This window comes from Salvelinus fontinalis, chromosome 25, assembly GCF_029448725.1.
Source record: "Salvelinus fontinalis isolate EN_2023a chromosome 25, ASM2944872v1, whole genome shotgun sequence".
Lineage (NCBI taxonomy): Eukaryota > Metazoa > Chordata > Actinopteri > Salmoniformes > Salmonidae > Salvelinus > Salvelinus fontinalis.
In genome coordinates this window covers 932,446-960,189 of record NC_074689.1, presented here as the reverse complement: position 1 = coordinate 960,189, position 27,744 = coordinate 932,446, and the positions used below count along the sequence as shown (strand labels likewise).

At 42.6% G+C, this 27,744-nt stretch overlaps 1 protein-coding gene across 1 annotated transcript in view; it reads left to right on the top strand.

Moving 5' to 3' along the window:
• LOC129823296 (transcriptional activator GLI3-like) overlaps window positions 1-27,744 on the top strand; it is an 83,330-nt gene that overhangs the window by 24,860 nt on the left and 30,726 nt on the right. Inside the window, exon 2 of the mRNA XM_055882231.1 lies at window positions 16,488-16,661. Coding sequence (XP_055738206.1) covers window positions 16,529-16,661 — 133 coding nt within the window. The 5' untranslated portion in view covers window positions 16,488-16,528. The remainder of the gene's footprint in view (window positions 1-16,487; window positions 16,662-27,744) is intronic.

The window sequence follows — 27,744 nt, the reverse complement described above, 5'->3', positions numbered from 1 at the left end:
CAATTGTGCTTCGCCCCACGGACCTCCCGATCGCGGGCCGGCTGCGACAGAGCCTGGGCGCAAGCCCAGAGTCTCTGGTGGCGCAGCTAGCGCTGCGGTGCAGTGCCCTAGACCACTGCGCCACCCGGGAGGCCCTTCTTTAGAATGTTTTTAACATAAATCTTGAATAACGTTCCAACCGGAGAATTACATTGACTTCAGATGAGCGATGGAACAGAGCTCCCTCATGTGAACTCGCATGGTGAAAGCATGGTCAGGTCATGGCAGACCTGACTAAATCCACTCTCATTTGCCCCCTCTTTACAGTAGAGGCATCAGACAAGGTTCTACAGACTGTTGACATCTAGTGGAAGCCGTAGGAAGTGCAAACTCATCCATATCTCGCTGTGATTTCAATAGGATCTTGGTTGAAAATCGACCAGCCTCAGAATTCCCACTTCCTGTTTGGATTTTTTCTCAAGTTTTTGCCTGCCATATGAGTTCTGTTATACTCACATACAGTGGGGAGAACAAGTATTTGATACACTGCCGATTTTGCAGGTTTTCCTACTTACAAAGCATGTAGAGGTCTGTAATTTTTTATCATAGGTACACTTCAACTGTGAGAGACAGAATCAAACAAAAATCCAGAAAATCACATTGTATGATTTTATAGTAATTAAAATCATACAATGTGAAAAAATTTTTTATTGCATGACACAAGTATTTGATAACCTACCAACCAGTAAGTTTTAGTTTTTCTTTAAGAAGCCCTCCTGTTCTCCACTCATTACCTGTATTAACTGCACCTGTTTGAACTCGTTACCTGTATAAAAGACACCTGTCCACACACTCAATCAAACAGACTCCAACCTCTCCACAATGGCCAAGACCAGAGAGCTGTGTAAGGACATCAGGGATAAAATTGTAGACCTGCACAAGGCTGGGATGGGCTACAGGACAATAGGCAAGCAGCTTGGTGAGAAGGCAACAACTGTTGGCGCAATTATTAGAAAATGGAAGAAGTTCAAGATGACGGTCAATCACCCTCGGTCTGGGGCTCCATGCAAGAAGCTTTTTGGTCTAATCTCCACTCGCCGTGTTTGGAGGAAGAAGAAGGATGAGTACAACCCCAAGAACACCATCCCAACCGTGAAGCATGGGGGTGGAAACATCATTCTTTGGGGATGCTTTTCTGCAAAGGGGACAGGACGACTGCACCGTATTGAGGGGAGGATGGATGGGGGCCATGTATCGCGAGATCTTGGCCAACAACCTCGTTCCCTAAGTAAGAGCATTGAAGATGGGTCGTGGCTGGGTCTTCCATCATGACAACGACCCGAAACACACAGCCAGGGCAACTAAGCAGTGGCTCCGTAAGAAGCATCTCAAGGTCCTGGAGTGGCCTAGCCAGTCTCCAGACCTGAACCCAATAGAAAATCTTTGGAGGGAGCTGAAAGTCCGTATTGCCCAGCGACAGCCCCGAAACCTGAAGGATCTGGAGAAGGTCTGGGCCAAAATCCCTGCTGCAGTGTGTGCAAACCTGGTCAAGAACTACAGGAAACGTATGATCTCTGTAATTGCAAACAAAGGTTTCTGTACCAAATATTAAGTTCTGCTTTTCTGATGTATCAAATACTTATGTCATGGAATAAAATGCAAATGAATTACTTAAAAATCATACAATGTGATTTTCTGGATTTTTAGATTCCGTCTCTCACAGTTGAAGTGTACCTATGATAAAAATTACAGACCTCTACATGCTTTAAGTAGGAAAACCTGCAAAATCGGCAGTGTATCAAATACTTGTTCTCCCCACTGTACATAATTCAAACAGTTTTAGAAACTTCAGAGTGTTTTCTATCCAATACTAATAATAAAATGCATATATTAGCAACTATGACTGAGGAACAGGCTGTTTACTCTGGGCACCTCTGTGCAACTTTCATCCAAGCTACTCAATACTGCCCCTGCAGCCATAAGAAGTTAAGCAGTTGCAGAAAGAAAATTATTTTTCAAAGGCAATGTTTCTTTAGCTTGTTATTTAACCCGGTGTAAAAAAAACCCCACTGCTTAAAAAAAAAATCCATGGCCCTATTCCCACTACGAGAGATGAAGGAGAGTCTGAGTGGCAAAGTGGCGAAAGAGATTTCTACTTTTCAATTCACATTACATCCTTGCTTTACCTTTTATGGTGGCTGGCAATGCAACATTCTTGGTCCGCAGCTCAAATTGACCTTAAATATCACAGTAGCCACTAGTACTTAGTCTCTTCCTCATCACAGAACTCTCTGAAACAAATCATTTGATTGGGCAAACTTATCAAGCACCAACTATTTAACAATCCTAGCAACTTTTCTTCTAAAACCTATTACAATATTGAATAATGCAACCAAACCATATTACACTCTTGAATAATAAAACAATCCACAAGCATGTGCAGACAATTAAAGGGCTTATTTTCTCATCCGTACACATTAAATTAGCTGAGAATACACAGCTAACTCCTAGCTAACTAAAATTAACAACATGCTTCATGAACAAGTAACGTTAGCATATCAATAAAGAATGTTTACCCCTCCCATAAGATTATAAAAATACAGTAACGTTATCATACAGTGTCATTCATATTATCATTTAGGCTACTCAGCTAGCTGAAGTTAGCTAGCAAGTCCCCCAAACCCTGTGGGAATTTCGCCTATGTGTTAGGCTAACACTAGCTACCATATTAAAGCTACTATAGAACACTATGGTAAGAGCAAATTGTGACTGAAACCGTCTAATGTCAATTGCTCATGTTTCTTGGCCCAAGCAAGTCTCTTCTTCTTATTGGTGTCCTTTAGTAGTGTTTTTTTTGCAGCAATTCGACCATGAAGGCCTGGTTCACGCAGTCTCCTCTGAACAGTTGATGTTGAGATGTGTCTGTTACTTGAACTGTGTGAAGCATTTATTTGGACTACAATTTCTCTAATCTCTGGCTAGTAATCATTAGTAACTCTAATGAAATCATTAGTAACTTTAATGAACTTATCCTCCGCAGCAGAGGTAACTCTGGGTCTTCCTTTCATGTGGCGGTCCTTACGAGAGCCAATTTCATCATAGCGCTTGATGGTTTTTGTGACTGCACTTGAAGAAACTCGGATTGACTGACCTTCATGTCTTAAAGTAATGATGAACTGTTGTTTCTCTTTGCTTATTTGAGCTGTTATTGCCATAATATGGACTAGGTCTTTTACCAAATAGGGCTATCTTCTGTATACCACCCCTACCTTGTCACAACACAACTGATTGTCTCAAATGCATTAATTCCACAAATTAACTTTTAACAAGCCACACCTGTGTCATGACGTTGGCGTGTCATGACGTTGGCCCCCCATAAATACCTTTCTCCCTTCCCTCTCTCTCTCGAATAGCCTTTGTTAAACATAGACAGTCTGGGAACATCAAACAAGTGGAGGGAAAGGGACCATATTTCGGTAATAGAACCAGTTGAAAATATGCGGGGGCACTTAATGAATATGATGTCAGTTCGGTTGTCATCTGAGACATTATGACTGATGACAGGACGACCTAAACTGTATCTGGGAAAGTCTACACATTATAGTTATCAGATTCACATGGAATTGTTGTGCAATTCAAATGTTTAAATATAAAATGATTGGTGAAAAGATTAAATGTAATTTTAGCTTCCAAATGAGAGATTTGGGTTTTCATAAGGTTAGGGCTCTGCTCAATCAGTGGCCCGCCCCTGTGAAGAGACATGGGTGATAAAACTATGAAAGCACACCCTTCTCCCTCCACTATATGAGCCCTTGACGAAAATGTAACCTTCTGTTCCGGGTACATTAGGATGACGATCCGATGTCAGAAGGATTCAAATAATAACTACAGAACGAAGCCAACCTCAGCGTGAGCTTTGGTTGCGAATGGTATGAACTTTGAACTCTTATTCGCTACAGAAGTGATACCTCCTAGCCGCTAAGTTAGCAGTGGCCGCTGTAAACGTGGGCTAGGAAAGGACGGACAGAGTATCCCGTCTACCACACAACGACGACACTACAATGTTTTATGTTCACCACCAGAGACACTCTTCATAGGACAAAGGACTCTGTTGGGCAACACTGCCTTCCATCTACCATCAACCTATTGAAGCGCAGCTCAGAGTAAATATTTATTGCATTTTCCTTTTCCAAATGGCCGATAATTTAGAATGCATAAGATTCTGTATTTACGATAGAGTAGCTGCCTACGGCCCGATAGAGACATCGCTTCTCCCTTTGTTCTTCAGTCTTCCCGCTCTTTCACTCAAACCCAACCCCCTTTTCTTTGGGTAACCAGCTGTCATATCTGTTCCATCCGCTAGAGACGTTTTCCTTTATGACATCATTTGTCATCAATGTATGGTTCATTCTGTGTATATGTAATTCTGTTTGATTAGTTAGGTATTTAGTAAATAAATAATTAAACCCAATTTTGTATTGCTGATTCAACTTGTTAGCCAGGGTTCGTGAAGATAACCAAGAATTTACAACTTTCAGATGAGACTGAAATAAGGTGACGATTAATATTGACTGCTATTGATGTAAAATATTACTAGGTCTTGGAAGATAACTGCTCTATAAATATTATTTCGTGATGCCCCGACTTTTTAGTTAATTACATTTACATGATTAGCTCAATCAGGTCATATTAATTACAGAGAAGGGATTTTATAGAATAGCATATCATATCGCGGCATCCGGCATAGCGAAAGACACGACACCTGTTAATTGAAATGTATTCCAGGTGACTACCTCATAAAGCTGGTTGAGAGAATGCCAAGAGTGTGCAAAGCTGGCATCAAGGCAAAGGTTGGCTACTTTGAAGAATCTCTGATATAAATATATTTAGATTTCTTTGAACACTTTTTTGGTTACCACATGATTCCATATGTGTTATTTCATAGTTTTGATGTCTTCACTATTATTCTACACTGTAGAAAATAGTAAAAATGAAGGAAAACCTTTGACTGGTACTGTATATTTTATTTGACACGCCTGTGTATACATGAATACAAATGTTTTCACCCTGGACATTTACTTTAGACCTTCATACGAATCATACGCTTCAAGTGTTGTCTATGTGTTTAACTTATCACACAAGTTAGTAAAGGTTAGTGACAAACATGCTATGAAAAAGTTATTGTTTTGTAATCAAACAAAATTAAAATGAGTTTATACAAAACTTACATTTGGTCATCCCCAAAATGTTGCCTTTGAAAGCCTTGGTAGTTGTATCCTTCCTCGGGAAATTGTCTGCATACACAGTTGAAGTCAGAAGTTTACATACACCTGAGCCAAATATATTTAAACTCAGTTTTTCACAATTCCTGACATTTAATCCTAGTAAACATTCCCTGTCTTAGGTCAGTTAGGATCACAAAGTTTATTTTAAGAATGTGAAATGTCAGAATAATAGTAGAGAATGATTTATTTCAGCTTTTATTTATTTCATCACATTCCCAGTGGATCAGAAGTTTACATGCACTCAATTAGTATTTGGTAGCATTGCCTTTAAATTGTTTAACTTGCGTCAAACGTTTCATGTAGCCTTCCACAAGCTTCCCACAATAAGCTGGGTGAATTTTGGCCCATTTCTCCTGACAGAGCTGGTGTAACTGAGTCAGGTTTGTAGGCCTCCTTGCTCACACACGCTTTTTCAGTTCTGCCCATAACTTTTCTATAAGATTGAGGTCAGGGCTTTGTGATGGCCACTCCAATACCTTGACTTTGTTGTACTTAAACAATTTTGCCACAACTTTGGAAGTATGCTTGGGGTCATTGTCCATTTGGAAGACCCATTTGCGACCAAGCTTTAACTTCCTGACTGATGTCTTGAGATGTTGCTTCAATATATCCACATCATTTTCCTCCCTCATGATACCATCTATTTTGTGAAGTGCACCAGTCCATCCTGCAAAAAAGCACCCCCACAACATGATGCTGCCACCCCCGTGCTTCACTGTTGGGATGGTGTTCTTCGGCTTGCAAGCATCCCCCTTTTTCTTCCAAACATATCGATGGTCATAATGGCCAAACAGTTCTATTTTTGTTTCATCAGACCAGAGGACATTTCTCCAAAAAGTACAATCTTTGTCCCCATGTGCAGTTGCAAACCGTAGTCTGTCTTTTTTATGGCGGTTTTGGAGCAATGGCTTCTTCCTTGCTGAGCGGCCCTTCAGGTTATGTCGACATAGGACTCGTTTTATTGTAGATATGGATACTTTTGTACCTGTTTCCTCCAGGATCTTCACAAGGTCCTTTGCTGTTGTCCTGGGATTGATTTGCACCTTTCGCACCAAAGTACGTTCATCTCTAGGAGACAGAACGCGTCTCCTTCCTGAGCGGTATGACGGCTACGTGGTCCCCTGGTGTTTATACTTGCGTACTATTGTTTGTACAGATGAACGTGGCACCTTCAGGCGTTTGGAAATTGCTCCCAAGGATGAACCAGACTTGTGGAGGTCTACCATTTTTTTTTCTGAGGTCTTGGCTGATTTCTTTTGATTTCCCCATGATGTCAAGCAAAGAGGGACTGAGTTTGCTGGTAGGCCTCGAAATACAACCACAGGTACACCTCCAATTGACTTAAAGTATGTCAATTAGCCTTTCAGAAGCTTCTAAAGCCATGACATTATTTTCTGGAATTTTACAAGCTGTTTAAAGGCACAGTCAATTTAGTGTACTTTTGACCCACTGGAATTGTGATACAGTGAATTGTAAGTGGAATAATCTGTCTGTTAACAATTTTTGGAAAAATTACTTGTGTCATGAACAAAGTAGATGTCCTAACCGACTTTCCAAAACTATAGTTTGTTAACAATACATTTGTGGCGTGGTTGAAAAACGAGTTTTAATGACTCCAACGGAAGTGTATGTAAACTTCCAACTTCAACTGTAGCTGATAACAGGGTGGCAGGTTTTTTTATGTGTTGTTTGATGTGCTGCTCTAGAGTCTGGGAGACTTTTACAGGGAGGAGAGAGCATGAGTTTTGGCTTGAGTACAGTGAATCCAATCCAACCAGTGGCTGTGGATAATATGCTTTGTCATCACACAGGCAAACTGTTACAGTGAAGGAGATTTGCATAGTGCATCAAGTATACTATTGTGAGTGTAGCTTACTTCTCTGTGCTCTGGAGAGATCACAGGTAGTTGGTCAGAAGGCTGTGGAGGTCATTGGACCATTCTGTCTCTGTAGTACCTGGAGAGAGATGGATAGAGGTAGTGAGTGCTAGAAAGAGAGAGAGCCCTCACCTCTGACCTCCTACTGGCCCAGGGCCTCCTGCCTCGTATCATGACATAGTGTTCCATATTCCTGCTGGTAGCAAACCTCAACCTGGATGCAGAGAAATGTCCTGCCTTGTTGTGTGGTTGCATCCATATCCACCAGGCTCTAAGAAATCAGATAACAAACCTGCAGAGATTAACAAAAGCAAATCTTACCTGTATTTAAGATTCATGTATCAGTTTGCCGATTTCACATTCATGTATGTAAATGACAGCAATAGATCTGATTTAAAAGTATGCATGCCATTTTGGGATAAAGGCTATGACAAATTACATGGCATACATGTGAATTTATTGCTAGCAAAGATATTATTTATATTCTCATCTCACTAACAATTGCTTAGGCGAACAGCAAATTCCAGTATTGTGGCTAATCCATATTGTGGCTAGCTTTACATAGGTGACTTATTCGATCATGACAACATGCTCCTCCTTATTTGACTATAGTTAGCTAGCTGCTAGCTTATTCATTTACTGTCCACTCTATTGCTTAATAACTGATGTAGTTAGCATGAGCTAGGAAACAAGCGTCGCTTCTGACATGCACCGATCCTGCTTGCTTTACATCTGACAGCTATTTGACGACCGTAGCAAGCTAGATTATAATGGTTTATGAAAATTGCAGTTTAGTTAATTAGCCAGCTAGCTAAGTGTAAAACTGAGAGTCTCGCTGTAGCTAGCAGCTAGCTAGCCAACTGGACTTTATCAGTTAGCTAGCTATCTTGATCCTCAGTAACATTAGCTTTCCATGCTTTTCTGGACATTCCTCTTGCCCATCCCGGTCGACAACTCCGTCTCTTGGTCGTCTTCTAGGTTCAAAACTATATGGCTGTTGTCCAGTGCCTTATGTCAAATGCAACCCACTAGTATTTTACATTTATTTAACTAGGCAAGTCCGTTAAGAACAAATTCTTATTTACAATGACAGCGTCTGGCCAAACCCAGACGACGCTGGGCAATTTGTGCGTCTCCCTATGGAACTCCCAATCACGTCCGGGTTGTGATTGAATTCGAACCAGGATGTCTGGTTCAATGCACTGAGATGCAGTGCCTTAGACCACTGCGCCACACAGGAGCCCACAGACACATGGTGCAGGCAGGCAGTCAATGGCTCAGTGTTCCAAAACTGTTCACCAGTTTCGATGTCAAGCAATGCCAGTGTTCCTGTCACGTTCCTGACCTGTTTTCTGTTATTTCTGTATGTGTTTAGTTGGTCAGGACGTGAGTTGGGGTGGGCATTCTATGTTTTGTGTTTCTATGTTTAGGTCGTTTGTAATTAGCCTTAAATGGTTCTCAATCAGGGACAGGTGTTTGACGTTTTCCTCCGATTGAGAACCATATAAAGGTAGGCTGTTCACACTGTTTGTTTGTGGGTGGTTGTCTCCTGTGTCCGTATATGTTACCACACGGGACTGTATCGTTTGTTTGTAGTCTGTACCTGTTCGTGCGTTCTTCGTTATATGTAAGTTCACATGTTTTAGGTCAGTCTACGTTCGTTTGTTATGTTGTAGTTTGTTGAGTGTTTTTGGTTTTCGTCTTTACTTTAATAAACTTCATTATGTCAAATGATCACGCTGCGCTTTGGTCCAATCCCTACTCCTCCTCTTCGTCCGAAGAGGAGGAGGACGACCGTTACAGTTCCATTTGTTCTTTTTATGTTTTTATGGTGCACAGCAGAATATAATAGATTTTATTTCCAATTTCCCCCATAAAGTGACATATTAATACATACAGTACCTATATGTGCGACACATTATTGTTTGGGGGGTTCTAATGAGAAACACAGCCTTTAAACTTTTAACATGTTCTGTCATACTGAACGCAGCACAGACAAATGCAATCGATCTACGTGCCGTGACATTGATCAACAGATGGTGTGTTAGATACCACACACATACATTTGCTTGACACGTCCTCATTATCATATTGGAGGAAGAAATACAGAAATAAAGAAATTATATAAATTAATAACATGAATTAAAATGATTATTTATGTATTTATGTGTGCATTTATTTATTTATTCATTTAATTCTAATTATGGCTGCTTTGGTCCTCCATACAGTGTGAACAAGTAAAAAAATTGACTGTTGAGATTTAAAGCTACGGCGACCATTTCAGAATGTAACAGGTTGTTACTACAATTTCAGGTAAAAACTCAATAAAACAAGTTTAAAACTAAGGAAAATGTTTGTACATTTCAGCTGTTTCAAAACATTGCTATACTATTAAAGAAAATACTGTAAGAGTGTTGACTCAATGAGACAATTCTGTTTACACTGCCCTGCTTAGAGGGGGGCAACTGTTGGCCGAGTGTCGTCCAGACGTGACAAGTTCGCAAGTTTACATTCGAGTATATGTGTAGTCCAGAGTATTTTTTCCAAAAAGTTTAGTTAGTGTGAAGACCCTCAAAGAGAAAAGTTTATTTCGGTGTTTGCCTTTGATGTACACCATTTGCAAATGACTTTCAACTCAGAGCCTTTGTCATCAAAGTGTATAATTTATGTTAAATTGATTTGCTTAATGTGCTTATAAAATAAGAATGTTTATTTTTCTTACCAACAGTCTGAATAGTGGTATTTTTAACCTGTTTAGTTGCCCCCCTTTCTGCGGGAAAGGATTATGGTGGCACACAAATGAAGATACACCCTTTCTTTCTCCATACACTAATTGAGTGTGGGACAGTCATCTCAAGGAATAAACATTAATATGAAATTTGGATTTATTTTGAGTAACGACTTCAACCGATGCGTGGTTCATAATGACTTCTTTTGTAAGGTGCTTACTGAGTATGCAAAGACCAGCCCTTCTGTTATACAGCGAAAATGAACATTATACAGCCTCCGTAAAATGTTGGTTATTTTTGTGATATCTCATGCGAACGTGGTGAAATATTTGATTTTCTAATGACATGTAAGTAGATTAGTATGTATTCTCTGCAGCTAAGGTTTAGGGTAGATGCCCTACAGTACATACAGTATCATGACTTTCAAAAGATCTGCATAATATTTACACTGAGTATGCAAAACATTAAGGACACCTGCCCTTTCAATGACATAGAGTGACCAGGTGAAAGCAATGATCCTTTATTGATGTCACTTGTTAAATCCACTTCAATCAGTGTAGATGAAAGGGCAGAGACTGGTTCAAGGAGGATTTTTAAGCTTTGAGACAATTGAGACATGGATTGTGTATGTGTGCCATTCAAAGGTTGAATGGGCAAGACAAAATATTGAAGTACCTTTGAACGGGGTATGGTAGTAGGTGCCAGGCGCACCAGTATGTGTCAAGAACTGCAACGCTGCTGGGTTTTTCATGCTCAACAGTTTCCTGTGTGTTTCAAGAATGGCCCACCACCCAAAGGACATCCAGCCAACTTGACACAATTGTGTAAAGCATTGGAGTCAAAATGGGACAGCATCTCTGTGGAACGCTTTCGACACCTTGTAGAGTCCATGCCCCAACGAATTATCTCAGGGAGGCTGTTCTGAGGGCAATTTAATATTAGTAAGGTGTCCTTAATGTTTTGTACACTCAGTGTATGCGCCTCCCTGAGATAAATCCTCAGATAGAAAAATAACATTAGCATTTCCTGGCCTAGATTGGAATTTCCATAAATGGCACATCCTGTAAGTACTTAAAATATGACATTCTTATGACTTGTTATATAATAATAATGGTTATAACAAGGCTAGGTTATGACTAGTGCCCAGAGTTTATCCTGGTCAGGGTTCACAAAGTCAGGAAAAACTCTGGGCCCCACTGATAATCCAGGTACTGTATTACCCCTGAGGGGCCCCAGTGTTAAGGATCAGCGTGGCAGACGTGTTGTTGCCTACTCTTACCACCTGGGGGCGGCCCGTCAGGAAGTCCAGGATCCAGTTGCAGAGGGAGGTGTTTAGTCCCAGATTCCTTAGCTTAGTGATGAGCTTCGTGGGCACTATGGTGTTGAACGCTGTAGTCAATGAACAGCATTCTCACATAGGTGTTCCTTTTGTCCAGGTGAGAAAGGGCAGTGTGGAGTGCGATTGAGATTGCATCATCTGTGGATCTGTTGGGGCGGTAAGCGAATTAGAGTGGGTCTAGGGTGTCCGGGAGGATGTTGTTGATGTGAGCCATGACCAGCCTTTCAAAGCACTTCATGGCTACCGATGTGAGTGCCACGTGGCGGAAATCATTTAGGCAGATTACCTTCGCTTCCTTGGGCACAGGGACTATGGTGGTCTGCTTGAAACGAGGTTGAAAATGTCAGTGAAGACACTTGACAGTTGGTCTGCGCATGCTTTGAGTACACGTCCTGGTAATCCGACTGGCCCAGTGGCTTTGTGAATGTTGACCTGTTTAAAGGTTTTGTTCATATCGGCTACCGAGAGCGTAATCACACAGTCATCCAGAACAGCTGGTGCTCTCGTGAATGTTTCAGTGTTGCTTGCCTCGAAGCGAGCATAAAAGGCATTTAGCTCGTCTGGTAGGCTCGCGTCACTGGGGAGCTCGCGTCTGGATTTCCCTTTGTTGTCCGTAATAGTTTAAGCCCTGTCACATCCGATGAGCGTCAGAGCCGGTGTAGTAGGATTCAATCTTAATCCTGTATTGACGCTTTGTTTGTTTGATGGTTAGTCTGAGGGCATAGCAGGATTTCTTATAAGCGTCCGGATTATTCTCCTGCTCCTTGAAAGCGGCAGCTCTATAGCCTTTAGCTCGATGCAGATGCCCGTAATCCATGGCTTCTGGTTGGGATATGTACGTACAGTCACTGTGGGGACAACGTCATCAATGCTCTTATTGATGAAGCCGATGACTGAGGTGATGTATTCCTCAATGCCATTGGATGAATCCCAGAACATATTCCAGTCTGTGCTAGCAAAACAGTCCTGTAGTGTAGCATCCGCGTCATCTGACCACTTGCGTATTGAGCGAGTCACTGGTACTTCCTGCTTTAGTTTTTGCTTGTAAGCAGAAATTAGGAGGATATAATTATGGTCCTATTTGCCAAATGGCAGGCGGGGGAGAGCTTTGTATGCATCTCTGTGTGTGGTGTAAAGGTGGTCCAGGATTTTTTCCCCCTTGTTGCACATGTGACAAGCTGGTAAAAATTTGGTAAAACTGATTTAAGATTGCCTGTATTAAAGCCTCCGGTCACTAGGAGCGCTACCTCTGGATGAGCATTTTCTCCTTTGCTTATGGCCTTATAGAGTTGGTTGAAAGTTTCGGTTTGTGGTGGTAAATAGACGGCTACGAATAATACAGATGAGAACTCTCTTGGTAGATAATGCGGTCTACAGTTTATTATAAGGTACTCTACCTCAGGTGAGCAATACCTCGAGACTTCTTTAATATTAGACATCGCGCACCAGCTGTTATTGATAAAAAAGAGACACCCCTCGTCTTACCAGTAGTAGCGTCTCTGTTCTCCCGGTTCATGGAAAATCCCGCTAGCTCTATATTGTCCATATCTTCGTTCAGCCACGTCTCGGTGAAACATAAGATGTTACAGTTTTTAATGACGTTGGTAGGATAATCTGAATCGTAGTTCATCAATTTTATTGTCCAATGATTGCACGTTAGCGAGAAGAATGGAAGGCAGTGGGAGTTTACTCGCTTGCCTCAGTATTTTCAGAAGGATGCCCGATCTGCGGCCTATTTTCCGGCGTCTTTTCTTCACGCAAAAGGTGTGGATCTGGGCTTGTTCCAGTGAAAACAGGAAATCCTTCTCGTCGGACTCGTTAAAGGAAAAAGTTTATTCCAGTCCGCGGTGAGTAATCGCTTTTCTGATGTTCAGAAGTTATTTTCGGCCATAAGAGACGGTAGCAGCAACATTATGTACACAATAACTTTAAAAAAATAAGTTACACAAAATGAAAAAAAATGAAAAATAATAGCACAATTGGTTGGGAGAACGTAAAACGTCAGCCATGTTCTTCGGCGCCATCTTTCCACTTTGCATTTGTCACGGCTGTTGAAGGAAGTGGACCAAGGTGCAGCATTGTGAGCGTACATTTTCTTCTATTATAAGAAATGACGCCAACAAAACAACAAACGAGAAAACAACCGTGAAGCTAAAGGCAATAGTGCCAACAAACAAAGACAACTTCCCACAAAGACAGGTGGATAAAAGGGCCACCTAAGTATGGTTCTCAATCAGAGACAACGATAGACAGCTGTCCCTAATTGAGAACCCCACCTGTCCAAAACATAGAAATACAAATAATAGAATATAGAATACCCACCCCAACTCACACCCTGACCAAACCAAAATAGAGACATAAACAGGATCTCTAAGGTCAGGGCGTGACAGCATTGCTTAAGTGTGAAGACTGATAAAAGTAACCAAGAAGTGGAAAGAGAAGGTTAAAAGAAAAACAGAATGAGAGAAAGAGACAGACAGACAGAGAGAGAGAGGAACACTTGCAGGATGGGCTGATTGTGTGTAGTGGTGGTGTCCAGGTCAGAGGGATTATGGGGGAAAAGGTCCTGCTTTTAATTGCTGTCTCTAAAACCATGGACTGCTGTGAATGCTTCGCAACACAAAAGGGTGGTCGGCCACGCTTGAGTGGCCAGGAGCTGTGAATATTTGTTCTACCAATGGAATGTGTATGCCCCTGCTTTTCTCCACACCCCACACTCCTCCCCAATATATTTCTCTTCTGAATCTGAATATTCCTCCTCCCTTCCAACCTTTTCTGACTCACCTGGGGGGAGGGAGGTAGAGAGGTTTATAGGTTCAAACAAGGAAGGGAGCCCAAGCACACATACTCATGCTGGCACGCACCTCGCACCCACGCAGGGGACACGCAAACACTGGCAAAAGCACCAGCAGGTTGAGGGTGTAAACAAGTTTCTCCTTTTTCTTCTCTTTTCCCTTCGTCTTCTCTTTTGCAAGGAGTTCAATTGTCAGAACGGTGCAATTTAAAAGAGGGCAGAAAAAAAACCTTTGTCTGATCTCCCCTCTGCCAGAGACAGAATGTCAGTCGAGGAGTGCCTCACATTTGAGTTTCTATGGTTGCAGGCCAATGAAAGTGGGTGAGTGGCTTGCTGTCTCTTTCAACCCAGGACCTGAATCGATCGAGTGCTCAGGAACTCACACATGCACACTCACTCACTCTTGTTGTTCTACAAAAATTGAAAAAAGTTCTGAAACTAACCCCAAAACTAAAACACACATCAAACGCGTACCAGTGATTTGAGATGAGACCTGTTGTAGAAAGACTGAAATTAGGTCTGGAGTGACATGGTACACATGTATTCACATGTATGTGGGACTGATTAGAGGAAGAGTTTGTTTAATTCTGTCTTGATTGGTCGGGGAGTAATTGTGCTTTGTTTTTTTGGGGGGGGGGGGGGGGGGGATCCACGATTGCTTACAGATGTCGTTGTCGGCTTAGAATTGACGGCAGGAGGGTTGGAAAAAAACAAACAAAGCGCACCTTGTTTGTCTTAAGTTGCCCCCTCCCTCCCCCTCTACACCACCCTCCCAGGAGAGTTTTGGTAACACCATCCCCTTCTCCTGTCAATTGAACATCCGCCCTGTATATTTCAGCCCTATTCACCAACCCCCCTCTTTCTAATCTGCTAGTGTTTATGGGATGGAGGGCAATTAAATAGTATTGGTAGGCAATTAGGACTCTATTTGAAAGAAATGTTGCACAGACTAAATATTTCCAGCAATTATCCTTGAACAATGGTGTGTTTCGGGGTCTAAGTGATGGGCTTGCAGTGGATTTAAATGATCCCATGTTTTATGTTGTTGTTTAGAATGTTTGGTTGCTGTCTCCATGGCTAGGGTTCAGGGATGACTTGACCCAAATAGAGGTTCTGAACTGAACTGAACTGAGACGGTTTGCTACCATAGACTGTTGGCTGAATCTCTTAAAGGGGCAATCTGAGATTCTAGTCCAAAAATCAATGTACCAAACCCAGATTTGCCCTTCAAAATGGAGAGACAGCATTAACCGAAACAACGTTTGTTCTTTGAGAGAAAGAAAAATTGCCAGGCACCATGATATTCCCAAAAGCACCACAGACGAGCCTTCATTTTTTGAGGTTGTGAATGTTTCTCTCTCTGTAGTATCCCCTGAAGGTTTCTTCTTTCTCTCTGGAAGAGGAGGAATTATCCGAACGTACCTATCCACAACCTTCACTTCCGTGTACTCTAAGATACAGTATAACCCGAACTTACTGAACAGCAACTTCTTTAACTAATATACTTTGAAATAAAATGTATCGAACTTAATTCTCCAACATTACCGGAAGTTTACTATGTCATAGTTCAAAATTGGGTGAGATGAGAAGTTAGCTAGCTGTCCCATTTGTAAGGTTGCAAAATGATCTTAACTTTTAAAAATTCCCAGGTTTTTACAGAAATCCCGGTTGGAAGATTCATGCTTTAAGGCCCATTGGGTGCATTGAGAGGGCAGTGGGAAGATCAAACATAACAATCATGAGTGAAAATAAACAGAGTGGAGCTGGTGGATTGACCCATGGCCCTCTCTGTGGCCAGGGATAAAAGGGGATTGACTGGAAGGACTTCCTTATGGTATAGAGGTTAGAGGTCAGCAAACATGAAGCACCAGTTCCATGGGATTGTTTTCTTGAAGGCTTTTAGATTTCATGCCTTCATACAGTTTGTTTCTCAAGAGGTGGAGACATCCCACTGGGCACAGATGTCAGTTCAACGTCTAGTTTTTATTGACATTTGGTTGTCACCATGTCATTGGATTTTGGTTAAATATTGGGTGACAAAAAGACAACATGCCCTTAAGTTGTTGACTTTTTGCAAATTCAGTTAGTTTTCCATATTGATTCAATGTCATCACATAGATTTTTGGGGTTGAGGTGACGTGGCAACAACCTTGATTCAACCTGTTTTTGCCCAGTGGGATGCTATTGCATCCCTATTGTTGAGAGAGTGTGACATTAACCTTTCGAGCAATGCAACAACGATGTCTTTACACTTAATTACACTTTTGCCTTGTTAAAGAATTGGTCAGTTTAACAATTTCTTGAAGCTTTGAACAAAACAAAAGTGTTAAGAGTTTTTACTATGATACACACTCCTTGGACAATCATCACTGGAAGACCAATGCATCTTGAGAGAATGTTGGGAAACTCTGTAGCGTGACAGTTTGCTCTAATAAAGCTCTGCTCTTGTTGACATCTTCTTGTACACCTGTTCCCCACGCCCCAGGTGTCCTGTCTCCATGAGGTGCTGAGGAATGAGCAGTCGCCATGGAAACCCAGTCCCAGGCCAGTTCTGCAGCTGAGAAGAAGAAGAAGGTGGAGACCATCGTGGCAACCAAGGGCTTGTCCACGTCCGCCGACATCAGCGAGAAGGCTGTGGCCTCCAGCACGACATCCAATGGTAAGGATTGTTTCCAGCTTTTACCTCCTCTTCCTCCCTTCCTTACCCTCTCTGGTCCCCTCTCTTGTTCTCATCCTCACTGGTCCCTTCCATCTCTCTCCTGTCACTTTCTCGTCTTGTCTCACTCCGAACAGGAAGTTGCAAGGAGTTGAATGGTTTGGTCGTAAAGTTAAGATATTGGTGTTTCTTCATCTAGGATGCTGTTTGTAGTGGAATGCAAGATGTAAATGGATCATACACTTACAAACTCAATCATGTGTAATGTTGAAAACAAGGTCAGTCCCTTTTGGAGAAAGTTGAGTTCATACACAACAATCATATATGCAACATATGCAACATCTTGAATACACGACAAAATGTTTTCATTGATCAGTCTTTTGGCCCTCACAACACAGCTGCAGAAACGAAGAATATTAGATAACAAAATAAACGTTTCTCCAGGAGTGACTGGGACTGCCAGACAAAAGTCATAACAAACCTAGAGGACAAATGACCATGACTTAGGTTGCAGCTGTGGTCATTAGCTGCAGCTGGAAGAGTTATGTTTTTTTTTGGGGGGGGGGTTGAGGTGGTAAGAGGGGTGTGGGGGGATGGGGGAGTAGTAGACTTAGGGGTGTCAGCAGAGAGAGAGAGAGAGAGGAGGTAGGGAAGCACTCTTGTCGCCCTGGGTTTCCATCTGATTTGTAGCATGTCAAATGTTATCATTCCAGGTCCGCGGCAGAAGACGTCAAACACTCCAGGAGAAGGTTAATGACTCAGAGGGTCTCTCTCTCACACTCACTGTCTCAATCTCTCACTTTTACTCTCTCTCTCTCTCTCTCTACCTCTCTCTCTCTACCTCTCTCTCTCTCTCTCTCTATCTCTCTCTCTCTCTCTCTCTACCTCTCTCTCTCTCTCTCTCTCTCTCTCTCTCTCTCTTTCTCTCTCTCACACTCACTGTCTCAATCTCTCACTTTTACTCTCTCTCTCTACCCCTCTCTCTCTCTCTCTACCTCTCTCTCTCTACCTCTCTCTCTCTACCTCTCTCTCTCTACCTCTCTACCTCTCTCTCTCTCTCTCTCTCTCTCCATATGGGAGTTATAGCAGGGAGTTGGGTGGGGTGGCGTGTAGGGGGGAATGCATCTCGGGAACACTGTCCCTCTTACTCATTCCCATATGGCAACACTATTTTATTCATTAAAGGATGGAAGAGAAAAATAAGTTTTGCGGTGTGGAAAATGCATGGATGTAATTTGATTCTGGTGATTGTGCATTTTTCTTTGTCATGCTCTGGTAATTACTCCTACTAACAACGTAACGTTTGTCTCGGAAACGTACTCCCGCAATGATCTGAACCTACACAAGGGGCCATACCTGGGGTTAAAGAGTAGGGAAACAAAAAATACTATTCTTATCCAAGATCACAGGAGAGAGAGAGAGAACGATAGGAGGAATCATACTTATCCACAGAGAAAGAGATAGCTTACACATTTTTTTGTGCAGGTTCTAATGACAGCACATTCTCCAAGTTGCCCCAGAACTCATAACATCTTATCAGGTGTAACCTTACACCCCTGTCACCTTTAACCCCTGTAGCCCCCCTGTCCCCACTCCTTCCCCATACAAACAAAAGGTAATTGTGAGCAGCTGTGGAACCCCAGTGGCTGGCTCTTCTCAGGAAGGCCCAGGTGAATATTTCCCCCATCATGCTGCAGAGGAGTGGCCCCTGAACCCACACAGGGTAAACCCTGTAGGACACCCCTCCACCACAGCACGCTAAGATTAGAACGGAAGAAGTAAAAGCTAGCAAAAAGTAAAAAAGAAATAGGAGGAGCAGTTATTGGTGGACTTATGGGCTGTTTAGCTTTGGCATCTCTGAAGTGTTTTCTGTTGCAATACAATTACTACACAATTGCGTGTTTGGGTTTTGTTTGTGATTAAAGCATATGGAAATCATTTTCTGGAAAACCTCGCCTGTGTAAAGGCAGTCATTGTTGTTCTCCTCCTCAAACGAGGAGGAGCATGGATAGGACCAAGATGCGGATTGAGGGAAATAAGCCATCTTTTAATGAAAACAGCAAACAAGACACTACAAAACTACAAAACAACAAACGTGACTAACCTTCAACTGTCCATGTGTGGACACAGGAACAAACACCCACAAAACCCCAGTGAAACCCTGGCTGCCTTAGTATGACTCTCAATTAGAGACAAACGATACACACCTGTCTCTAATTGAGAATCATACCAGGCCGAACACAAAAACCAACCTAGAAATACAAAACATAGACTGCCCACCCAAAACACACGCCCTGACCAAAAACACATACAAAAACAACATAAAACAGGTCAGGACCGTTACAGCCTGATAGGTTTTGTGTCTAAAGTCCAAGTTTTTGGGGGACTTAATTGATTCAAATGTTGGCAAGTCCTGGAGGTTATAATATGATTAAATGACTCCAATTTTCATATGAAATGGAGGCAAGGTTTTTTGTGTGACGAAATTGACTTCATGACGTTACTAACCACTCTCCCAAATCTAATTCCAGAACACAAAGAACAAAGACATAAATATAACTTTTTTCTTTCTAACGATTAGAAGGTTTTGGTTCTTTATATTGTGTATAGATAACACAAGTAAATTAGTTGTGGTTTGTAATCACGATTAAAAACACAGTACTTATATTCAGTTAAAACCCTAGACCTTGGTCTAGTTTACACATACACTATGTAACAGTGTGTGTACATATGTCCTGAGCAGTTCCCTAACTCAATTTAAATCAGAACAGTGGAAAACTTTTGTTACTTCCTTTCTGTCCTTTCTTTGCTCCTTCGTTATTTTCTCATCTCTCACCCTCTCTTTTCTCTCACTTTTCCATATCCTACTACCCTCTCTTTTCTGCCAACGTGCACTCCTCTCTCTTCCACTCTCTCTTCCTCTCTTATTCGTCTATGTAAGTTTTGTCGGAGTTGAGAGAGCTTGCTTGGCTTTGTAATGTGGAGTCTTGGAGGGGGAGCTAGCTAGCTAGCGTTCCCACATGGCTGGCTAAATGGTGGCTTCATCCCGTGTACTATTCATCTTTTCGCCAGCTCCCCTGGCCTGACAGCTCAAAAGGGCCGACTGAGCCACAACAATGCTGTGATTGGTGTTCTTTAGGAGGGGCAAGGGGGAGACCTCCCCCCACCCTCATCATTCTCCAGGCAGGTGGACCACAAAGTCTCCTGATTCTTTTGTTGTTTCCCCGGGCCTTCCAAAAAAAGATGTCCATGCTCTTTGGCTGAATAAATCCTGTCGTCATGGGATAATTTGCTAATAAATAAAAAAAACTAGAAAAGAAGGGAGGGAAAGGCCCCCGCTTATTGATTGAGGAGAGAGAGGGTGAAAAAAAAAGAAACGTTTCTGGTTGGATGGTTCCTTGGATTTTTTTCATATGGATGCTGCTGAATTAGGAAAGTGAGGGAAGAGAGGGACAAAGAGGAGTGAGAGAGAGGGAGGGCTAGAAGAGAGGGAAAGAGTGAGCGAGAGAGGGGAAGTGAGGGTTTGAGTTAGCGAGCTAGTTTAGGAAATTGTAGTGGAATGCATGCCCTAAAGTAGCAGGGTTTTCAGTAGACCAGAGGATGTTAGTGGGAGGAGCTATAGGAGTACGGGATCATTGTAAAGGCAAGGAATGTACATTTTACATTACATTTAAGTCATTTAGCAGACGCTCTTATCCAGAGCGACTTACAAATTGGTGCATTCACCTTATGGTACCAAACACATTGAAACAAAGTGTTTGACTCTGTTTCATTGATTCCATTCCAGCAACCATTACAATGAGCCCGTCCTCATATAGCTCCTCCCACCAGCCTCCTCTGCTGTGAACCCTAATAGTTTATGAAGGAAGGACTCAGAGCCTTTTAAAGGGGTGCTTTGGGATTTTGGCAATGGAGCCCTTTATCTACGTCCCCAGAGTCAGATGAACATGGATACCATTTTTAAGTCTGTGCATCCAGTATGAAGGAAATAGAGGTAATTTTGCGAGCCAACGCTAACTAGTGTTAGCGCAATAACTGGAAGTCTATAATATCTTATAGCATGCTAGCAGTTACCATAGACTTCCAGTCATTGCGCTAGCGCTAGTTAGCAATTGGGTTAACACTATTTAGCAACTTCCTTCAAACTGCACGCAGAGACATAAATATAGTATACGTACGTTTATCTGACTTTGGGGAAGTAGATAAAGTAGTAGTCAAAATCCTGAAGTATGTCTTTAACGGTCACGCTTGGAAGGGCAGGAGCAGGGGTCTCAGAGGCCCAAAAGTTGAGCCTTAAAGAGGAAGGAATTTTCTGCTTACATGTAGAAGGTTACCAGTGAAATCCCTAACCCAAACGGAAAGCGTGGCAAAAGTGTTTAGGAGAGAAAAAGAGCTGTTGACTGCTTTAAAAACATACAAAACCTCAGAGAGAGAGAGAGAGAGGAGAGGAGAAGGGGAGATGCAGAGAGAGGAGGGGAGAGATAAAGAAGAAAACGTCAGGGGCCACCTTCTTTTTAGGTAGTCATTTAAATGATCAATTGTAAATAGAAGGGGGATGTCATCTATCAGAAATAAAGTTTCCGCTTAACAGAGGGGATGGAAAGTAATTTACAGATACGCTGTCCCCGGCCATCTTTGTGCCGCTCAGATAAGGTTTCATTTCAGAAACGGATAGGAGACATTTTCACTTACGGGGCCCCTATTCTGCGACACCTGTGATAACAGCTTGTGGACCCTAATTGAAAATGGGTTTCAAAATGGATTTTCACATTTCTTCTCCTCCCTCCCTCACCCCGTTCCTTACTCATTGCCCCCCTCTCCCCCACCTCCTCACCCCCATCAAGACAAACCCCCCACCTCTGCTCCCATCCCCCCACCTCTGCTCCCAACCCCCCACCTCTGCTCCCGTGGTGTTCCGTGTGTCTGGAAATATTGGAGGAATGGAGGGCCAGGGAGGAGGGGAGGAGAGAGGCCAGTTTTGCGGGCGTTGGGGAAAATGGAGCATGGGGAGCGGATTATCCCTCAGCACCCTGTCAGTGGTATGACAGCCTTGCGATCCATCTTATTAATGAAATCATTGATCACTTGATGGGACTTATAATCAACTTTCTCCAAAGTGTCCTCCTGCCCACCTCCTCACACACGCACGCACGCACACACACACACGTTTGTTTTACAATCCTTGTGGGGACCAAACAATTGATTCCCATTCAAAATCCTATTTTCCCTAACCCGTAACACTAACTGCCACCATCACTGCTCTCCACATTTCATCTATCACTTTTTCTTTCTTTAGATTTACTACACTACCTGTATAATAATAAAAAATAAAAAAAAAGAGATTTTATGAGTGGCTTGATCATTATATAAATGAAAGAAATGAGGCGGCGCTCCTAGTGGCCGGGGACTTTAATGCAGGAAAACTTAAATCCATTTGATCTAATTTTGACCAGCATTTCACACGTGCAACCAGAGTAAAAAAAAAATAACTCTAGACCACCTTTTCTCCACACACAGAGATGCATACAAAGCTCTCCTTCGCCCTCCATTTGGCAAATCTGACCATAATTCTATCCTCCTGATTCCTGATTACAAGCAAAAACTAAAGCAGGACGTACCAGTGACTCGCTCAATAAGGAAATGGTCAGATGACGCAGATCCTAAGCTATAGGACTGTTTTGCTAGCCAAGACTGGAATATGTTCCGGGATTAATCCGATGGTATTGAGGAGTATACCATATCAGTCACCGGCTTCATCAATAAGTGCATCGATGAAGTCGTACCCACAGTGACCGTACGTACATACCCCAACCAGAAGCCATGGATTACAGGCAACATACGCACTAAGCTGAAGGGTAGAGCTGCCGCTTTCAAGGAGTGGGACTCTAACCCGGACGCTTCTAAGAAATTCTGCAATGCCGTCTAACAAACCATCAAACAAGTATAGGGTCAATACAGGACTAAGATTGAATCCTACTACACATGCTCTGATGCTTGTCGGATGTGGCAGGGCTTGCAAACTATTACAGACTACAAAGGGAAGCCCAGTCGAGAGCTGCCCAGTGACGCGAGTGTATCAGACGAGCTAAATGACTTCAATGCACGCTTTGAGGCAAGCAACACTGAAGCATGCATGAGAGCACCAGCTGTTCCAGACAACTGTGATCACACTCTCCGTAGCCGATGTGAGTAAGACCTTTAAACAGGTCAACATTCACAAGGCCGCAGGGCCAGACGGATTACCAGGACGTGCACTCAGAGCATGCGCTGATCAACTGGCAAGTGTCTTCGCTGACATTTTCAACCTGTCCCTGACCGAGTCTGTAATACCTACATGTTTCAAGCAGACCACCATATTCTCTGTGCCAAAAAATACCAAGGTAATCTGCCTAAATGACTACCGACACGTAGCACTCGTGTCTGTAGCCATGAAGTGCTTTGAAAGGCTGGTCATGGCTCACATCAACACCACCATTGCAGAAACCCTAGATCCACTCCAATTCGTAAACCGCCCCAACAGATCTGCAGATGACACAATCTCTATTGCACTCCACAATGCCCTTTTCCCCCCTGGACAAAAGGAACACCTATTTGTGAGAATGCTGTTCATTGACTACAGCCCCGCATTCAACACCATAATGCCCTCAAAGCTCATCACTAAGCTAAGGAATCTGGGACTAAACACCTCCCTCTGCAACTGGATCCTAGAGTTTGACTCGGTACCGGTACATTCGGAAAGTATTCAGACCCTTTCACTTTTTCCAAATATTATTATGTTTATTCTAAAATTGATGAGGGAAAAAATATTTAATCCATCTACATACAATACTCCATAATATCAAAGTAAAACATTTTTTTTAATTTTTACTAATTTATAAAATAATAATGGAAATATCACATTCACATAATTATTCAGACCCTTTATTCAGTACTTTGTTTAAGCACATTTGGCAGTGATTACAGCCTAAAGTTTACCAGTCAAAAGTTTGGACACAGAAAAACCCTTGAATGAGTAGGTGTGTCCAAACTTTTGACCGATACTGTACATTTGGGGAGCTTCTCCCATTCTTCTCTGCAGATCGTCTCAAGCTCTGTCAGGTTGGATGGTGAGCGTCGCTGCACAGCTATTTTCAGGTCTATCCAGAGATGTTAGATCGGGTTCAAGTCCGGGCTCTGGCTGGGCCACTCAGAGACTTGTCCTGAAGCCACTGCTGCATTGTCTTGGCTGTGTGCTTAGGGTCATTGTCCTGTTGGAAGGTGAACCTTTAACAGGAAGTTATTCCTGTTAAAAAAAAAAATACATTTGCTACAATGTCTAAAAATGTGTTTTCACTTTGTCTTTATGGGGCATTGTTTGTAGATTGATTAGATTATAATAAAACATTTTTTTTATTTGATTAAGGCTGTAAAAGGGAAGGTAAATGAATTCTTTCCCATTGCACTATATTGTTGTTTTATGTTTTACTTTTTATAAAACTTATTTTCTTAACTCCTAATTTCTATAAAACTGCATTGTTGGTTAAGGGCTTGTAAGTAAGCATTTTCACAATATGGTCTACACCTGTTGGCGCATGTGCCAAATACAATTTCATTTGATTTGAAAGGAGGGAACACCCAGACACTTTATTGCTGAGGGATGGAGCTCTAGATGGCATCAGAGAGAGAAGTGAGGAGATCTGTTGGTGATATGAAAATATGCCTGTGTAATCATAATTTAGTGGCTGCTTGAACATCTCTTTCTGGCTGGTAGCTCTAGTATGGTAGTGGTGTCGCCATTTCTTGTGAGAAGTTTATAGATCTGCTAGATCTTGTTGATTTACGTCTATGGTTGGGGCTGCGATTGAATATGCTTGTAGACTTGCACAATGTTTGTAGACTTGTAGTCTCCTTTTTGTAATAGTAGTTTTGACTGTGAGTGTGCTAGCGGGGGCTATATAGATGTATAGGTGTAGTGTGGCTCCTGTGGTAGAAAGCAGGGAGGTGGGTTCTCTCTCTCTCTTCTCTTTCTCTCTTCTCTCTCTTCTCTTCTCTCTCTGACAGCCATGGGTTAATGAGAGAGGGGTCTGATGGGGGGATAAGGGACCTCAGGGGGAGTGCTGGCTGCACACCGTGGGTCAAACAGCACAATGGAGGGGGCAGGACGCATACACGTGCCCACGCATGCACACACAAACACACATGCACAGATATGTGAACAGAGAAGCACACACACAAAAGGAGTGACCACCTTCTATTATTATTTTTCACTCTCACTGGGTTTTAGACACACAGCATAACGTTACAGTAAGATGGGTAGAGTGGTGGCCGTTGTTAGATACAGAGCTATGGACAGAAAGTCAATGTGGCCCTGTACACATGCACACGTGCAGGCACACACACAATCGTGCAGTAAGCTGCGGACTCCATCAGTGAGCCAGCCATCTCATGGCCCTCTGCACTGAAGGCAATTTCCTGCAGCAGTGGGGCGACAGGCCTTGGGAGAGACGCCTCACAGCGGCCTGAGGCACAGGATTAGGGTGGCCCGCTGACTACTCAGGCGGAGGGGCCCTCAGCTATCCCCAGCCCAACAACCTCAACCCAGCCTGGCCTCCTTCTGCCTGTCTGGCTGCATGGAGGAACCACACTGATCCATTCAGCATCCACCACCTCTGGACTGCTTTCACCTATTGGGCAGACTGGAAAAAATACTCCAGTACTTTCACCTACTGGGCAGCAGGGGCCACCTTCAGCAGTATTCAAATGTAGCATGCATAATCTGAATCGCCATAATCTTGCTCTCTCTCTGGTCCATAAGGGGTAGGTGGAGGTGTTTTGCCCAGTACCCATCTCTCCTAATCTATGACCACTGTCTTGGAGGGATCTGGCAGGGGTGTTTCTGGGTCTTGGTGTTTTGCAAGATTTTGGTGTTGGCCTATTATGCTAAAATTGTTCTATGTGGGTCACCTTTTTTCTAACGTTTAATTCAGCAAAAGAGGAATGACAAATGCCTTGAAAACAAACATATGGGTAATTCTATTAATTAATCCAGTAGTAATAGATTTGAGTTTAATCTGTTAGTAGAGTTTTACCTCCATTGAAGCTCATGGGGTCATTTTCTATGACGTGGTGAGAGGCATTGAGGCCTATGATGTCAGGGGCCAACCAGGTCAGGAACATGAACCCTAACCAATGAATATCCTTATTGCTCAAAGAGGGAGATCGGTCTGTGCAGAAGGCAGGAGGAGGTCCTTCTCAGTCTATTCCAGGGCACGCACGCACGCACGCAGGCAGGCAGGCAGGCAGGCAGGCAGGCAGGCAGGCAGGCAGGCAGGCAGGCAGACAGACAGACAGACAGACAGACAGACAGACAGACAGACAGACAGACAGAGAGACAGACAGAGAGACAGACAGAGAGACAGACAGAGAGACAGACATAAAGCAGTTAAGTAGGGAAACAGTAGTTGATTATTTTGCTACTCTGTCCATTTGTCGGTATGCATCAGTGGCCTCCCTCCTACTGAAGGGAACAAAGCAGGTGTCCTGACCCTGCCAGCAGAATGTATTGGTCTGTGTCCCTCTTCACCTCTTTCTTTCTCTTTCTTGTTCACGAGTAAGCAACAAGAAAACGAGCCTAGCTAGCCATCAAGACCATGCAGAAATGATGACAATTTACATCACAGGAAAGGTACCACTAAACACATATACACAAGTGTCCATATAGCTTAATAACTATGATTTAGCTCTGTAACAAGAGATATCTGAACACTTAAAGTAGCTAACGTAAACTCACGTAAACTCGTACATCGCCTTGGTCCGTACAATTGCCCTTATTTTAGCGCCCCAAAAACGTAATACTTCCAGATCAACTGTAATGTCAATACCATTGTAAAGCACAATTTCTCCCCTTTCCAACATTATCGATTACATGACCTATACGCTGCCCGTTTCTGCATAATTCAAGCAGGCAATGAGCCATGTCGGGTCTTTTTAAAAATGGCGGGTGGGGGGGCGGAACTAGCATGTTGGAGTGAACGGCGGTGTGTGAGAGGCTAATCTAACTTAACCTACTTTAAGATACTTTTTACAACAAACGTTTCTTTCTAATACAACATTGTAACTTTCTGTGTAAAAATGCCGAGTAATAAGCGACCAAAGGACAATAAATCCACATCGGAGGCCTACTCCACACCAAACAACGAGATGTAATACAGAAATGTAATATTGGAGATGTGTTCATAAATTGGATCCAGCTTTTATATAGGAACCCCTGTGCGAGAATACTCACTAACCAATCATTGTCGCCCCGATTTAACCTTTACAGAGGGACAAGGCAGGGTTGTGCGCTGTCCCCTATGCTCTTCGCCCTAATCATTGAACCTCTCGCTCAGGCGATTAGATCTCATGCAGCAATACACGGCTATAATACTAAACATACTCTAAATAAGATTTCCCTATACGCAGATGACATTCTCCTCTATGTAACAGAACCCCAAGCTAGTATTCCAGCTATTCTTGATGTGATTAATTTGTTTGGTACCTTCTCGGGATACAGAATAAATTGGAACAAGAGTGAATTAATGACCATACGGTTACAAAACACCTCCTGGCTAGAACATCTTCCAGTTAAGCTATCTTAAGAAAAATTTACCTATCTAGGAATTGTAGTTACCAAACAATACTCCTTACTATTTAAAGATAATTTCCCCTCTCTGATGAAAAAACTCAAGACAAACATGCAATTTTGGAGAACTCTCCCAATTTCTCTGCTCGGAAGAATTAATGCCATTAAAATGGTCTTCCTCCCACAACTGCTCTACCTATACCAGAACATCCCAGTATTCATACCTAAATCCTTTCATAATCAACTGGACTCAATTATCACTCCTTTCATCTGGGATTATAAAACACACAGGATAGGTAAAAAACACCTCTGCAAATCCAAAATGTTTTGCATAAAAATATCCCCCACCTCAGACAAAGATATCTCGTCTATATGATGCTTTTCAAGCATCTAAGCACACCTTCTACAGATGCCATTAAGGCAAAATGGGAGGAAGAACTAGGGACTGACATTTCGGTGGCAGACTGGGAAGATAGCTTGGAGTAT